Genomic DNA, 15,906 nt, shown 5'->3' with positions numbered 1-15,906 from the left:
GCAACAGTAAATCTCGTATTGTAATTTTCTGGTTAAAAACATAGGTTTTGATGATATTGTTTATCATCTTTTCTCGGAAAGTCTGGTGCTGTTGCAAAGTCATGGTGAATTTATGTTTCGAAGAATGGTAAGCTTATGTCCTCAGTCAAAACCAGTGCCTCATTTAACAAGTTTGGTGTGAATTAAATGCCATAGCATGCAAATGATGTGGGGTGTTTTCACTTGTGTAGGCTTTGTGTTTTTGTCAAGGATCTAACGGATGGAGTGGGAAGCACATCACCATGATTGCAACTAATGTTCATATTTGTTGTGCCTGAGCAGTATTCGATGCATTAGTGAATGAAATGTCCCAATATGCATCATTTTCAAGATGATTTAATTCTTGGCAAGCTTCATGACAAGTGGTACATACTTCACCATTCACTGTTCTCAGTTCTTGGAAGGAAGTTGGTTGACATACAGTGACAGTAATCACAAGCAGAAGCATTCTGCATTGTGTGGGTGAATAGTATACAGACGGCCTAATGTGTTGATTAAATATAATTTGGAGTGTCCCGCAACTGCTTTACCTTATTTGCGAGGTTGAAATTTGTTGCTGATGCATTCCATATGTAGTATGTTGGCAGTTGAGAGTAGAGTAGAGTCTTATCAAACACATCATCCCTGCCCAATGAGAAAAATGTAGTTAATGTTGTTCATGGTGGTGATAACAATGCCCTTGCATGTGCATTTTATGTTATAAAGTACACACACTGTCCATTTTCAGGTGCACTGCCCAATGAATGAGTGTTACATGTCGTTCATGGATTGAAAGTGATAAAATGTGCCATACTGCTTTGTTGCTACTAATTTAACATTCCAGTTGATGTTGGGAAATTTCATTGAGAGATGAGGTGTTTCCCACTCAAACAAACTGCCATATTGCTACATTTGCTAATTTACTTCATAGATTTCACTGAATTGCAATACTTGACATTGATATGTGCTTTGTTTTCAAGAGTAACAATGAATACAGTACAAACAAATGCTCATTAAATTCAGCATAACTGTTTTATTGTTTAAAGTGATCATTGATGTTTGAGTAGATATCTGTCTTTGCCAGAGATAGTCTTGACTAGTAAGTCTCTTGGGTTTTATTTCGTGCATTTTCTGTCAGACGTGCATGATGAATTGTTTTTGGTGACACTCTTCAAATAATTTTATGTCAGTGTCAACATATGGTATTTTTGCCGAGATAACTTGAGTAATTTGATGTGCGATTTCTTCCTTCCAACCAAACCAAAATGTATGCTTGTGGCAATTCCCTATTTCGTAATTCAGTATAATACATCAAACAGTACATCTCTCCAAAAACATGTTGCTTGACAATGAAATGCATTGAAGATTTCAATTTCTGTTTGAACACACGTGGAAATAGCGTGAGAATCCAATGATGATTGTCCAATTAACAAAAGTTCTTTTATTTCCTCTCATGTAGGACTGCATGTGAATGTAATACAAAAATATAGGCAACTGTATTGCAAACTTATGTGATTGGCTTCTTTTCAGATGGGCCCACAGCATGCATTAAGTCAGTGAATGACATATTACTTATTTTCCTGTTTTCTGTGGCACACTGATTTTATAAGCTTGTTATTTGCATACAAAGAGGCCCATTTTGGAAGTTTTCCATTTTCATGTAATTGTTTTTATGTGTCGCAGTATAGTATCTTGGAGTGTCTGTCAGTATTGTTTCTCAGTTTTTGTGCTGTTAAATTTTGTCAGAACCCTATGTATTGTGTGCACTTTTTATGAGCGCTTGTGATTGTTTGACAGCACAGTCCAGTCCATTGATACATATGTTTACCATTCGGCAGTTCTGTACAATCATATTAACAACATTATGTGGACTGAATAAAATTTGTAATCCGGTGACCATTTCTCACTTAGTACCTTTGTTGAATTGGAAACATTGATCAATTTGTCAATCAGTGTTTCCCATGAAATAAATTTAAATAAATTTCGGATCTGTGTTTGGCAGTGGTGGTAGTAATCCTGCTTGATGATAATTTGCATTTGCACTTTGACTGTTGTCATGTAATTCTTACACAACATATATTTTGCACCGAATGATGTCATTCAGAAACATGGATTGTATTTGTGTTTGTTTTCAAGAAATTTTTCAATTGGCTTGTGTCACTTGATACCTACGTTATAGTTTGGATGGTGAATTTAATTATAGCAATTTAATTTCTCCATCCATGCAGCACATTCCATGTATTTCATTTTTAAATTTGAGGACACTATGATACACATGTAATTAAACCATTTTCCCCATAATTACCCTTTAATGAAGACTGTAATCATAATTAGCATCATAATGGAATGCACCATGCTGTAAATTAGCATACAGTGTTCTTCTGGATCGAGTGGTACGTACTCAAATGGTATCCAGTTTTGCTTTCCATTACTTGACTGTTTCAGATGAGCAGGCTTGAACATTGCATACTCCAGCAGTTGTGTCTTGCGTCTCTTTTGTCATCTGTTTCTGAAGCTCGTGATGCCTTTTTCTTTTATGCTTGATGTGTAGATCAACATATCACTTTGTCATTTGGGTGGCATAATTGATTTGGGAGTGAAAGTAATGCCTTGTGATGACTATTACAAACTCATTGGGGAAAAAAGAAAATGTGTGTGGTATCTATTATCTAATGTCAACTGGCAATGGGAATTGCACAATCAACACCAGGTGTTATATAACACACAAATGAAATTTCACTGTTGGTATTTGAGTCAATTCAATTACATCATGTATGCTCACTTTTACACCAGAAACACGTGTACCAGTGCTAAACTACATGAAAAACATTTGTTAAAATGACTCTTGTGCCACCTGTTGCAAAATGGGTGTACTAATTCAGAAAACTATGCAGATTGCACACAACTACTCACCAAAGTTTCATTACAGTTGAGTATATGGTGTAGGACAGGCCTGGCAAAGTGTAGCTCATGAGACAGACTCCTCCAGTGAGTGCTTCCCCCTCCAACTCTAACCACACATTGTTATCATGACTTGGCCACAGACTTCGGTTTCCTCATTTATCAGGAGTCGAGTGGGGCAGCATCTCTTTGAATTCGAAGAGGCACTGTGGTTTTGTTCGTCTGCATGTTCTCGACATTCTGTTCAGATTTACTCTTCTTTGTATTGCACTATCATTCAGTTCGTCATTTGGTTATTACTGTGACCACCATTCTGGTTGTGGTTCTTGTTATTGCTCTGGCTATTTTTCTATTATGGTTCTTAAGAATGTCAAAAATAAAGAATACTGAAAACTTTCTTTTTAATGAGGAGTAGGAGAGTAAGTACTTTTTTGTACACAAACCCTGTGAAAATGATTAAGTGAAAGTAAGAACTTTTTTGTGCACAAACCTTGTAAAAATACTTAAATCAAAACAAAGGTAGTAATCTTGCTCAACATTTCTCTTCACTCCATGACTTCACACAAAACAAAAGCAGTTTAACTACATCATCTCTGATATGCTTAAAATTATCAGAAGCTCAGAAATGCTTCTCTGATGGATTACTCGTGAAAGAATGTGCACCAGGAATGTCAAAAGCATTGGGCCATGTTGATGCAACTGTACATTTTAAAACATATGCTTGTAATGTAACACTGTTAATTCTTGATATGTGAAATAGCATAAAGAAGAAACAAAACAATTTAATTGCAAAGCATCCATATTATTCTTTGTGTCTCACCAAGAGTATTGATTGAATAGGTCTCAGTCAACTGATAACAATGGATGACTTTTCTGTACATGAAAAGTTACGTGCTTTAGTCTCAGTGTTCAGAACAGGTTTGGCTATTTTTAACACTGTCGAAAAGCCTGTCCGCAAAATAGGTGGTTTTTAAAAATGCTCTGCAGTTAGTACCTACGATACACCGGCCACGGTTGACAGGAAAAATAGGTTTGTTTGTCAATTAAGAAAAACTAGAATAAATTATTTAACTTTTCATGGCATCATTCATCGGGAAGAACTGTTCGGGAAAAGTGACAGCCTTCTGTCCTCAGTGAAAGCTGCAACGAAAATTGCAAATACAATACACTGACGATATCAATCTGTATTCCATTGAAAATTTGAACAATTTTTGGAAGGAGACATGGAATATGGAGATATACTTCTTCATTCTGAAATTTGTTGGTTAATTGCAGAAAAATGTTTAACTTTTTCCCCCATGTAGAAAAGAACTTCCCTAGATTTTGATTAGAGAACTAAAATTGGATGCTTCAAAATTTGAAAATTATTATTTTCATTTTTTTTATTATCAGAATTGGAGTTTCAAACAGATTTTACAGATAATTTAAATAATTTGCATTTATGTTTTCAAGGAAATGAATGCACAATTTCTCATATGTTTAAGGATGTTAATAAATTCTGGTGTGAACTTGTTGTTTAAATTGCAACCAAACATGGAAAATTTGTCATTTCTCGAGCTGTTGCGAACTGAAAGAAAAACACAGGAAAGTAAAATTTTCAAGATTTACTTCTATAATTGGTGAAGTCTTCAATGAGTTACATATCTGTTATAAGGATTTTGAATGTATAGAGCTGGATATAATTTTATTCAAGAATCCAATGAAGAACAGAAAAGAAGATGCTGCAGTTTTTAAATTTTGCCGGCCGAAGTGGCCGTGCGGTTAAAGGCGCTGCAGTCTGGAACCGCAAGACCGCTACGGTCGCAGGTTCGAATCCTGCCTCGGGCATGGATGTTTGTGATGTCCTTAGGTTAGTTAGGTTTAACTAGTTCTAAGTTCTAGGGGACTAATGACCTCAGCAGTTGAGTCCCATAGTGCTCAGAGCCATTTGAACCATTTTTTAAATTTTGCCACAATATCGGTTCCCAGAACTCGCAGACATTGCTCTTAGTCTTTTTTTAAGTCAACATACATTTGTGAAAGTACACTTTCTTCAAAGAAGTACATTAGATCTCTCAATGTAATGCATTGTCAAAAGAGTTGTTGGGACATCAACTTCATTTCGCTACAGCACAAACTAAAACTGATATTGCGGAACTTGTCGAGATCGAGTTATATAAATTTAACCTAAATATTTAGATAACTCATTAATGTAAGTATAAGAGTTTGAGTCAAATAACTAAATGAAAATCAATGTCGTAGTAATGTACGTCTTTCGCTATTTACGTACGGGGAATTGATATTGTAGAGCTTGTGACCCACGACAACTGACGGACAGTTGTCCGTGCAATTGGCTGGCACGGCTGTGGTGGGCTTGTGATGGCACCACACAATGGGGAAGCACTCACTGAAGGGGAATGACTTGCAAGCCACACTTTGCCGGGCCTGGTGTAGGAACACACGTGGGACAAACAAACAACATTTATTTATAGGCATACTTCTATTGACTCAAATCATTCATTTATAGGTATACTTCTATTCACGTTGCATCAGTAGGTGTGTGTGTGTGTGTGTGTCGTTTCTGTCTCTCAACATGTAGTCTCAAAGGGGAATGATGATCCTATCATAGTCCAAAATATAGGTTGCTTCAAAAAGGTCAATCGGGTTTCACAAGACTATATTTTTTACATGAATAAAGATAGAAACTTGGGATGAATATTAACTTATGCATAGGACTGGAAGTTTTTATTTTCAATTGGACCATCCAATTTTATTAGGAAATATGTTTTTAAATGTATGGACATACAGCCTTGAAGTACTTTTTACAATTACATTTAGAATCAAAGTTTTCATTTATGTTTCATAAATGTTCCACAAGTCCTCCACTAGGCACACAACAAACATCAAGGCAATTGTCAAACTTGCCCTATATTTTTTTGAGCGTATCTGGAGTTAATGAATTCACTGCTGTTGTTATGCAGTGTCACATCTCACGCAAAGTTGTCGGAAGGGGAGACACACAGATAGTCTTTCGCAAACCCCTACAAAAAGCAGAAAAAAGAAGAGAATGAAAACCACACACACACACACACACACACACACACACACACACACACACACACACAAAATGTTCTCAAGTGCAAATGCTAATGTGGTGGTGCACTGTTCTGTTCCAAAAATGAAATTTTCAGCATCTTATTACAGTTGTGGAAAAAGGCAGATCTTCAACATATCGAGATATATGATTCTAAAAACAAAGATGATGAGACTTACCAAACAAAAGTGCTGGCAGGTCGATAGACACACAAACAAACACAAACATACACACAAAATTCAAGCTTTCGCAACAAACAGTTGCTTCATCAGGAAAGAGGGAAGGAGAGGGAAAGACGAAGGTGAACAGCGGATGGATATGTGTGTGTGTGCGCGCGCGCGAGTGTATACCTGTCCTTTTTTCCCCTAAGGTAAGTCTTTCCGCTCCCGGGATTGGAATGACTCCTTACTCTCTCCCTTAAAACCCACATCCTTTCGTCTTTCCCTCTCCTTCCGTCTTCCCTGATGAAGCAACTGTTTGTTGCGAAAGCTTGAATTTTGTGTGTACGTTTGTGTTTGTTTGTGTGTCTATCGACCTGCCAGCACTTTTGTTTGGTAAGTCTCATCATCTTTGTTTTTAGATATATTTTTCCCACGTGGAATGTTTCCCTCTATTATATTCATAGATATATGATTCCTTTAACTTTTTACTTTTTTTTTTGGAAAGAAATGAGTCTAAATATTTTCTTGGGAAATGATGTAAAAGATGTGAAACTTCAGAGCCTCTCTCATACTGAACCACGGTATGTGCCTGCTGTGTTCCTCATATGCTATGGCTGTTCACCTTTCCATGTGAATGGAACATTGGCCTCATCACTGAAAACTAACCATGAAAGGTAATTTTTATCTTCCATTTTCACAACAAGAGTGATTTCACAAAATTCTAAATGGTGTTATTAATCATCATGGAAGGCATGTAATGGTTGAATGTCGTATGGAATGAATGATTGAAATACATTCCATGCTGGCAGAATGAGTAGATGAGTAGATTTCTGTGAACTATGAGCAAAAAACTGTTTAATGCTCTTAACAAAACTAAGGAAGCACACAGGGGTGATCTATTAATTTCCACTGAAATTAACAATCTTTTGCCTTGAAAGTGCCGGTGGCTTCATCAAATGCTTTGAGCCTTATGAGGGCCAGTGCTGTATTCTCAAGAAAAATTGTGCACACAGTCATAACTGAAACACGACAAGATGGCGTCGAAGGTAAAAGTTCAAAATGTGTGTGTCCACAAAAACGTAAATTTTGCCCTGAAAAAGGATATTACTAAAATTCAAGAAAGAAAAACTGAAGTGAACACGCCACGTTTTCTGCAAGATAGTTAGACAGTTTCCAAAAAGTGGACAAAGGTGAAGTGGAGCGGCCACAAACAAAAAGTACAAGATCAAGAGAATTGTGAAATAAATGTAAGCTTCGTGCACGGCAACTAATTTCAAGTACTTTCCACAACAGATTGTGGAAGTGCAATGTCTAGTGATAGTGCTCATGAACCATGTGAAAAGCAAAAGGATATTGTAAGTAAGCCAGAACAAAAAAATTCGTTGACGCAGAAAAACAAGAAATCCGACGTAAATTTAGTAAACAAACTGCTGACCTTATGTAGTTCCGATGGATTATCGGCTTGTGTGAAAAAGAAAAGAGGAAATAAACAGCGCAGTTAGGCCTACATTTTGTAGCTCCAAAACAATTACAAAAATCGAAATATATTCAGACAGCCAAGGGCGAAACATAGCTAATGACTTTCGTAATAAAAGCAATGTGAGCTTAACTTCCATGGTGAAACCAGGTGCAAAATTCTGCACAGCAACTGCAATAAGCCACGAAAAAATTCCCACATTAAGCAACAAAGACTTTGCCGTTTTCCTGGCAGGAACAAACGACGTCGCAAGAAACGAAAAACAAGATCTGTTTCTTTCGCTAAAAAGGCGACTGTATGAACTAAGATGTACAAACATCATTGTATTTTCAGTACCACATCGTCATGACCTAGCGGAATGGTCCTGCGGTAACAAAGAAGTGGAAAGTGCAAATAGTGAGATGAAACAGATATGCAGACAACTTGAAAATGTGACTTTCATTGATATAAGCAAACTAGGAAGGAGATTCCATACTAGACATGGTTTCCACCTAAATAGATTAGGAAAAAAGTTCGTAACTGCAAAAATAATAGAAATAGTAAATGCCAAAACGAAAGTAAGTTGTGACACTTCAAACGTAATACCCCTCAAGGACAATACCCACAAACTAGTTGGTGAATCTGAAACTGAAGCATCACCACTACAAGACAAGTGTGATGATGTTCTGACATTGCAAGAAAACACTCAAAGTGCTAGCAGTTCACAAGGAAGCATATCAATAACAACAGAACCAACACCTGAAGTATCAAAAACAGCTACATCGTCATCATCATCATCATCATCAACAACAACAACAACAACAACAACAGAAATGACAGCATCAATGACACCGGGAGCTACACCAGCAGCAGCAACAAGCAACTCACTAAATCCCTGTGAACGACCTACAAGGTGCAGAACACCTGTCCTTCTGGAGGATTTTTGGTACCTCGCCATGGCAAGGAACGGAGTATGACACCACAAAATGTAAATACAAATATAACCAGTTCTCATCCTCATCACCTGCAGATTCTAAGCTTAAACATTCAGTGTCTTAGAAATAAATCATTAGAACTTGAGGTACCTATGAACAGTGCAAATATTGACTGCATGTGCATTGTGGAGCATTGGTGCAGAAGTTTTGAACTAAGTAGCATTAATATTCATCCATTTAAGTTGGCAAGCCAATATTATAGAAAAAGTACCAAAAATGGAGGTTTATGTATATTTACCAAACCAAGTATCAGCTATAAAAGAAGGTGTGAAGCTGAATCATTGAGTGTGGAAAATCATTTTGAAGCAGCAGCTGTGCAGTTGAATGAAATACAGGAAAAGTCATAGTCATAGCAATATACAGACCACCTACTGGTGATGCAGACATATTCTTTAACCAATTAGAAATATTGCTTAACACTCTGTTCACCGATAGAGCCACTGTAGTTGTGTGTGGTGACTTCAATGTTAATCTTATGAGTGCAAGTAGGCTAAAAGACCAGTTCCTAAATCTGTTATGTAGTTTCAACCTGCTTCCACACATACACACACCCACAAGAATAGCACATAATACAGTCAGTCTTATTGATAATACATTTTCAAATGTAGGACGCACAGAAGTTGAAGTAACAAATACTGGTTTGAGATTATCAGACCACAATGCTCTTGTCCTCAAAATTCCTTCAAGGCCACTGAAAGAGAAAAAAACACACTTCATGTATAAAAGAAATTTTTCTGCAGAAAACTGTGTAGAATTCATAAATATGCTAACTAATGAGGCTTGGGCAGAAGTACTATCCAATACAAATGATGCATATAGACCTTTTTCTTCCATTTTCATGGAATGTTTTGAAATGTGTTTTCCAAAAAAGCTGTCAACAATCAGGTCACATGGCAATACAAAGCCAAGTTCTTGGATCACAGCTGGCATCAAAACTTCCTGTGGAACTCTAAAGAGACTAATTTCTAAAATGAAAACATCCACAGACCCACAATTCATAGAATATGTCAGGAATTACAAGAGGGTATATAGAAAAGTAATTGCTAAAGCAAAATTCATGAGTAATGATAGTTTTATAAGACAGTCTGAAAACAAATCAAAAGCCATATGGGGTATTGTGAAGACTGAAACGGGGAAGAGTTGTGAAAACCAGGACATTAGCCTCAAAAATTTTAAAAATGTCAATATTAATAAACAAGATTTGCCAAATTATTTTAACAATTATTTCATAAATGCAACAACTTAATTAAGCTTAAAATTTACAAACGAAGAAAAACCTGAATATCCAAAAACAGCTTGTAAGATGAGGGTAGAGCCAACAAATGAGAGTGAAATGTGGAAAGTGATACAAAGCTTGAAACCCAAAATGTCGGCTGGCATAGATGAGGTACCTGTGTCAATCGTAACAAGGACAGCACCACAAATCGCAAAGCCCCTTGCACACATAGCCAATTTATCATTCAGTGAAGGAGCTTTTCCAGAAAGGCTGAAAATTTCAAAAGTGAAGCCATTATTTAAAAATGGCGACAAGTATAAGGTAAAAAACTATCGCCCAATATCTCACCTCTCAGCATTTTCAAAAATATTAGAAAAACTGATGAAGCACCGAATCAACAAATATCTAAATGACCATAATTTACTAAACAGAAATCAGCATGGCTTCGAAGCACGTAAAAACACTGAAACAGCAGTAATGTGGTACACTGAACAAATAATCAAAAATCTAGAAAAAGATTGTAGTGTAGTAGGAGTAAATTTAGACCTCTCCAAAGCTTTTGACACTGTGAACCAGGACATTCGTTTAGAAAAATCAGAAGTGTTGGGTATACATGGGATAGGAAAAAAATGGTTTGAATCATACCTAAAAAAACAGAACACAGGTTGTAGAACTGACATCAACTTACTCCAACCACAAAATAAATTCAGTATCAGAGGCAAAAAATATAGAAATCGGAGTACCACAAGGCAGCATCCTAGGGCCCCATACTGTTTCTTGCATATATAAATGATTTTCACACCTCAGATGATGCAGCCAAAGCAATAATATTTGCAGATGATACTAGTGTGATAATAAGTGCACCAAAGCAATTGCTACCAACAACTGCTGATAAAGTACTAAATTACATCCACTCTTGGTTCAATGTAAACTGGTTGACATTGAATGTAAATAAAACAAATTATATGCAGTTTGGGAAAAGATGTCAAAATGTAAATCTCGATCTGGTGTGGGGTGACAAAGCCTTGGACAGAGTGACATCCACAAAATTGCTGGGGATTCATGTGGATGAAAACTAAAATTTTAATGACCACGTAATAAAACTTGCACAGAAACTTAATTCAGCCTGTTTTGCCCTCAGAATTATTGCAAATGTTTGTACCTCAGAGGGTGCCAGAATGGCATATTTTGGCTATTTTCTGTCTCTTGCCACATACGGAGTAATATTTTGGGGTTCCACAACAGGGCGCCTAAAACAAATTTTTTTGTTGCAGAAGAGGGCCATCCGTATAACAACTCAGTCATCCACAGACACACTGCAAACCCATATACAAAAAGCTTAGAATACTTACTATACCATCATTATACATATACAAATGTGTATTGTATGTCAGGACCCACATTGCAGATTTTCAGCCGAATGCCGACTTTCATAACTACAATACCCGTAATAGCGCAGCACTCCATACTCAGCGAACAAAAAGAATGAATACACAAAGGCATGTGAGCCACATCGGTGCAAAACTGTACAACACACTGCCAGTCAACATCAGGCAGTTAGAAGATGATAACAAATTTAAAACAGAATTTAAAAAATTTCTAGTAGAACAATGTTTTTAGTCTGTAAATGACTATGTAGGTCAATAAATTTTTTCTGATGATATTTATAAAGGCAAAATGGAAAGTACTCTATCTGTACCTAATCATTCATTACCTAATCATTCATTACATTTACATACTTAAAGGACAGCTGTTGTGTGATGTAAATATATACTTAAGCAGTGTTGTGTATATAAGGTCTTGCCATTTAGGGAGGACAAGACTAAAGCCTTATGAAAAACAGACTATGCATTTAAAATAACAAGCAGGGATGTATATAAGCTATATTAATTTCATTGTATGATTATTAACTTCATTGTATTATTTTGTTTTGTACTTTTTTACGAATATATTGTTTTTTCTTTTTTTCTTTGAAATGGGACACAAACCCTTGTACCATTGACAACGTCCATACAATATTAAATGGAGACTGCCACACACTTGTTGTTGCCTTATCATCACCATTCCGACTTTGACATATTGCGTAATGACATAGCTGCACTGGGTAGTCATCTACGGGCAACTACATAAACTACCAGAAAACAGCTTTTAGCCTTCCACTTGAGAAATTGGGAAGCAAGCAGAACAAAGCACATACAATACAGTGACATCACCATGCAGCACCATGATACTGCCAGAGTATCTTAGGATAGTATTGGGTAAGACACTATCATTTAAGGGATGCTCTATCAATATCAGATAACAAGTGCCCGTGAGGAACAGCATTATGAGCTGATTAGCAAGCTCACAGTGGCGTCGCTCACCATTACAAACATTAGTGTTTGCTGCACAGGAAAACTGATTGAAGATTCAGTTGCATGAATTTCATCCACAAAATGGGCATTAGATTACTGAATGACAGTGTAATGTAATAACATTTTCTTGAGTACTTGGGTTCCACCTAATTACGGCCTGCCACAGTCCATGGTAGAGCTGTGGAAGACAAGTGGGGAGACATTGTAAACATAGATGCTGCCACAAGAATGTTTTCTGCCTCAATGTTAAACAGTCATGGCTTGTACGGAAGTCGCTGAACAGAATGTGTGCAGGTATTGGCAGATCCAAGGGCTGTCCGAGAAATTGGGATTTCAGTAATAGACTCCTCACTCTATAACTGTGAATATCAGATCATTTTGCACATGCTTCAGTACAAACAGTGCAGCTTGACTTACACTTCAAGCAAAGTAATGATAGAAAGCAAAAACACTAGCTGTGTCATGTTACTGGATGAATTTTATACGACTGAGTAACTGAATCTATTAGTACGTACTATTTTGCATTTAATTTGTTTTATCTTTGTGTCATTTGTGATCATTGTTTGTTATCTGTTATGTCATTATCCTCCTTGTGGTCATTTGGAAAGAAATATAGGGATCAATTTGAAATTTTATTTTCTTTCACAACTTTCCAAAGAAGGATGTACCGAAAAACCTGCCGAGAAGGTACATTCCTCTCTTTGCTTCTCTTGCAACAATGCATCAAATGCTATAAAATTTATACTGTGTTGGTAAGTACTGAAAGGAGGGAGAGGGGCAGGGGATGGGGAACATGACTTGGCAGCAGCATGGGAGAGAAGAATTTGTGGCATTCTTGTGGCAGGGGAAACTCACATCTGGGGCATAAAAAACATAGCGGTCTTAGTGAGTGTCACAGAAAGTGTACGGTTAGTTGAAAATTCCTCAATCAGGCAGTGAAATGCAATGTCGTTTATGTCAAAAACACACTAACTTCTCATCAAAGAGCATGAACTAAAAAGACTAAAAAGAGACTTTGTACAACATTCTCCAGTGAGTAGATCAGATCCTTCAAGTGTAATTATTGAAATATCTACAAAATTCCTGTCTACAACTGACATAAAGCTCTCATCACACTCAGAAGATCTATAGCCAAAAACAGTTTGATCTGTGGAAGTAAGTGATTGTTAGAGGGGTGCCTAATCTGGTGAATTTGGTGAGTAATCCAAGAATTTGTACTTGAAATTGCACAATTTTCTGTGCACCAAAGCACCATTGTGTGCAGGTACACTGATGTAACTTTTCCCAGGCTTCTCTTTACATGTTTTATTTCATTTAGTTTGTCTGGAAGACTTTTTAAGTCTTGCCAGTTATTGTTTGTCCCTTCTGCAAGATTCGCAATAACAAGAATCCCTTCTGTACCCCGAAAACATGGGCTACAATTCCTGTGGCAGGCTTTGCCTTGTGTAGTTCTGGCCCACAGTTTCCACACATACTTCGGTTGATTTTTTGTTTCTGGTATGAAGGGATGAATTGATTTTTCATTCACAGAAACAAATTGATGCACAAAATTATTGTAACACACCCATATTACCACTCTTCACTGGTGGCTACCTCCTCTGCTGCCAGTAAATCAGCAATTTTCCCCCTCGCATACTGAGTGAGGACCAATCAGGCCATTGCTGGTCTGGAAGCTGTCAGACCAGCACTGGACATTGCCTCCACCTCTGCAGGGCACCCACACGAGCCAATGCTGCCAGCTTGCATGCACCTTTGGTAGGCTCAGTACAGGCCAGCTGCCAGCCCGCACCACCGACGACCCCGGGGCAGGGCCTCACTGATGCCTGTGCCTACCAGTACTACTACGGCACATTGCGGCACCAACTGCTGACATATAAGCTGGGGAAGAGACCACAAAATTCATAATTCACTCTCACTTGCACTGTTACGATCATTACTAATACGCTGCTCTCATGAACTGAGCTTTGCTATTGTCATGGACTCTGTTTTTGGCTATTTTGGACATGTATATGCAAATGCTTGTCATGTATCATAAAGTTTTGTGTTGTCATCAAACTGTTTTACTGTTGCACATACTTTTCTCATGTGCTTTGTTACCACAAAAATCAGTAATGTTTGCTTCAGAACTGGTCCAAATATTGCTGAAAAATTTATTTTTTCATCTAATTTTTGTCGCTGTTCCACAAATGTGGTATTGTTCAGAGTTGTCCCTAACAGTTCTCAGTGTAAAATATGCGGTATTCTTCCTTCTGATAGGCTTATGGTGTCAGCTATTTTGAACACCTTTTAACTCCAATATGGTATTGTGCACTTTCTCATTTCCTCATCTGTTGTAATCTACTGAACCAAAGGTAGCAGCAGAAATATTACAGCTGTCAGGACAATGCAGCTGGCTTCTTTAGCTACCAAATTAACACACACACACACACACACACACACACACAAAAAGTGCCTTACTATTTTTCTAATTTATTACAGTTTTTCCCATGCTTATTAATCCCCTCTTGTGAAAATAGTTTTGTAATTCTAAACAGTGTGGTTTTGAGAAACATGTAGCCATTTTTTTAACTGACAGTTGTGATGATGTGGCAGATTTTGTAGCAATGTGAATCTGCTTGTATATTGAGTGGTACCATTATTTTTTTCCTTGATATTCACTTTGAAATGACATTTTCTTGTTTCAGAGTGCCTGTATCATGGCGCACTCTACCAAATTCTGTTGTGGAGTACTTGCAGAGGGCACGGAAGTGTGATGTTTGCACTGGTGCATATTTTGAAAATTTTATTCCTTGCTGCTTCATATCATATTCCAGGATTTATGCTGAGATTGTTCCAGAAAGAGAATACTTAAATAGTGTAACTGATGTAAGAAATGTGTGTTCAAGGAGGTGTATGCACCCAGAGTTGAAGTTTTGTGAGGTACTCAATCATTTAACACCCGATGAGTATGAGAATGTGGTGCGACATATCTGTTGAGCTATATTTACGGTTTCAGGGGTGTGTATGAAGGGGGGAGAAGTGGGGACTGCTTGTGTACCACCAGAGTTTTAAAGTAACAGTAAAAGCTACAGCTTGTAACATGGTTTCTGCACTTACATTTATGTCTACCATAACAAAAATAAGCAGCAAAAATTTGTAATATACAAAGTTCTGTGTATTATATGCTACCCTAATGTAATTTAACTGTATTGCATCTGTGTATCAGAATTAAGTCAGACTCTCAACAGACAACACAGATATCCTGTTTGAAATTGAGAACCAGTACTCTGGTGGGAATCCCAGTATGGTGGAAACAAAGGAGGGGTCCTGTTTTCTGTTTAAATGTGATCTGCTGTTCCTAATGGCTTTTTATACATGATGTATCACAGTATGTGTAGGTTACCTTTGTATTGTCGGTAGCTGCTTAAACAAAATACGAAACCATTTCCTTGGTTAAGGTCTTTGGATTTGATATTACAATGTACAACTTCTTATTGCATTCCATACACTTATGTATTGCATTCTGTGGTTTCATTAAAACGAGAAAAAGTACAGCTGTTTATATTTTGACAGTCTAGCTTCTGGCACAATAATCATTATATAACTTAACTATATGTGTCATACTTTGTGATGACAAGGAGTTACAATTTCAGCTGTTGGAGCTGACTAGGATCAGATCTGTTCAGTAATTGCATTAAGAAGTTATGACAGGTGCTCAGAATGCTTCACTTCAGATACAGAGGAAATCATACA

At 37.1% G+C, this 15,906-nt stretch overlaps 1 protein-coding gene across 4 annotated transcripts in view; it reads left to right on the top strand.

Annotated features, from left to right (window-relative positions):
• Positions 1–15,705, top strand: part of LOC126469654 (leucine-rich repeat protein 1-like) — an 86,855-nt gene extending 71,150 nt beyond the window's left edge. For all 4 annotated transcript variants that reach the window (XM_050096777.1, XM_050096778.1, XM_050096780.1 and 1 more), the window contains exon 7: positions 14,859–15,705. In XM_050096777.1, the coding sequence (XP_049952734.1) occupies positions 14,859–15,150 (292 nt within the window). In that variant the 3' untranslated portion in view covers positions 15,151–15,705. The remainder of the gene's footprint in view (positions 1–14,858) is intronic.
• Positions 15,706–15,906: the final 201 nt, after the last annotated feature.

Source organism: Schistocerca serialis, chromosome 3 (assembly GCF_023864345.2).
Source record: "Schistocerca serialis cubense isolate TAMUIC-IGC-003099 chromosome 3, iqSchSeri2.2, whole genome shotgun sequence".
NCBI lineage: Eukaryota > Metazoa > Arthropoda > Insecta > Orthoptera > Acrididae > Schistocerca > Schistocerca serialis.
This window is presented reverse-complemented; position numbering and strand designations above follow the sequence as displayed.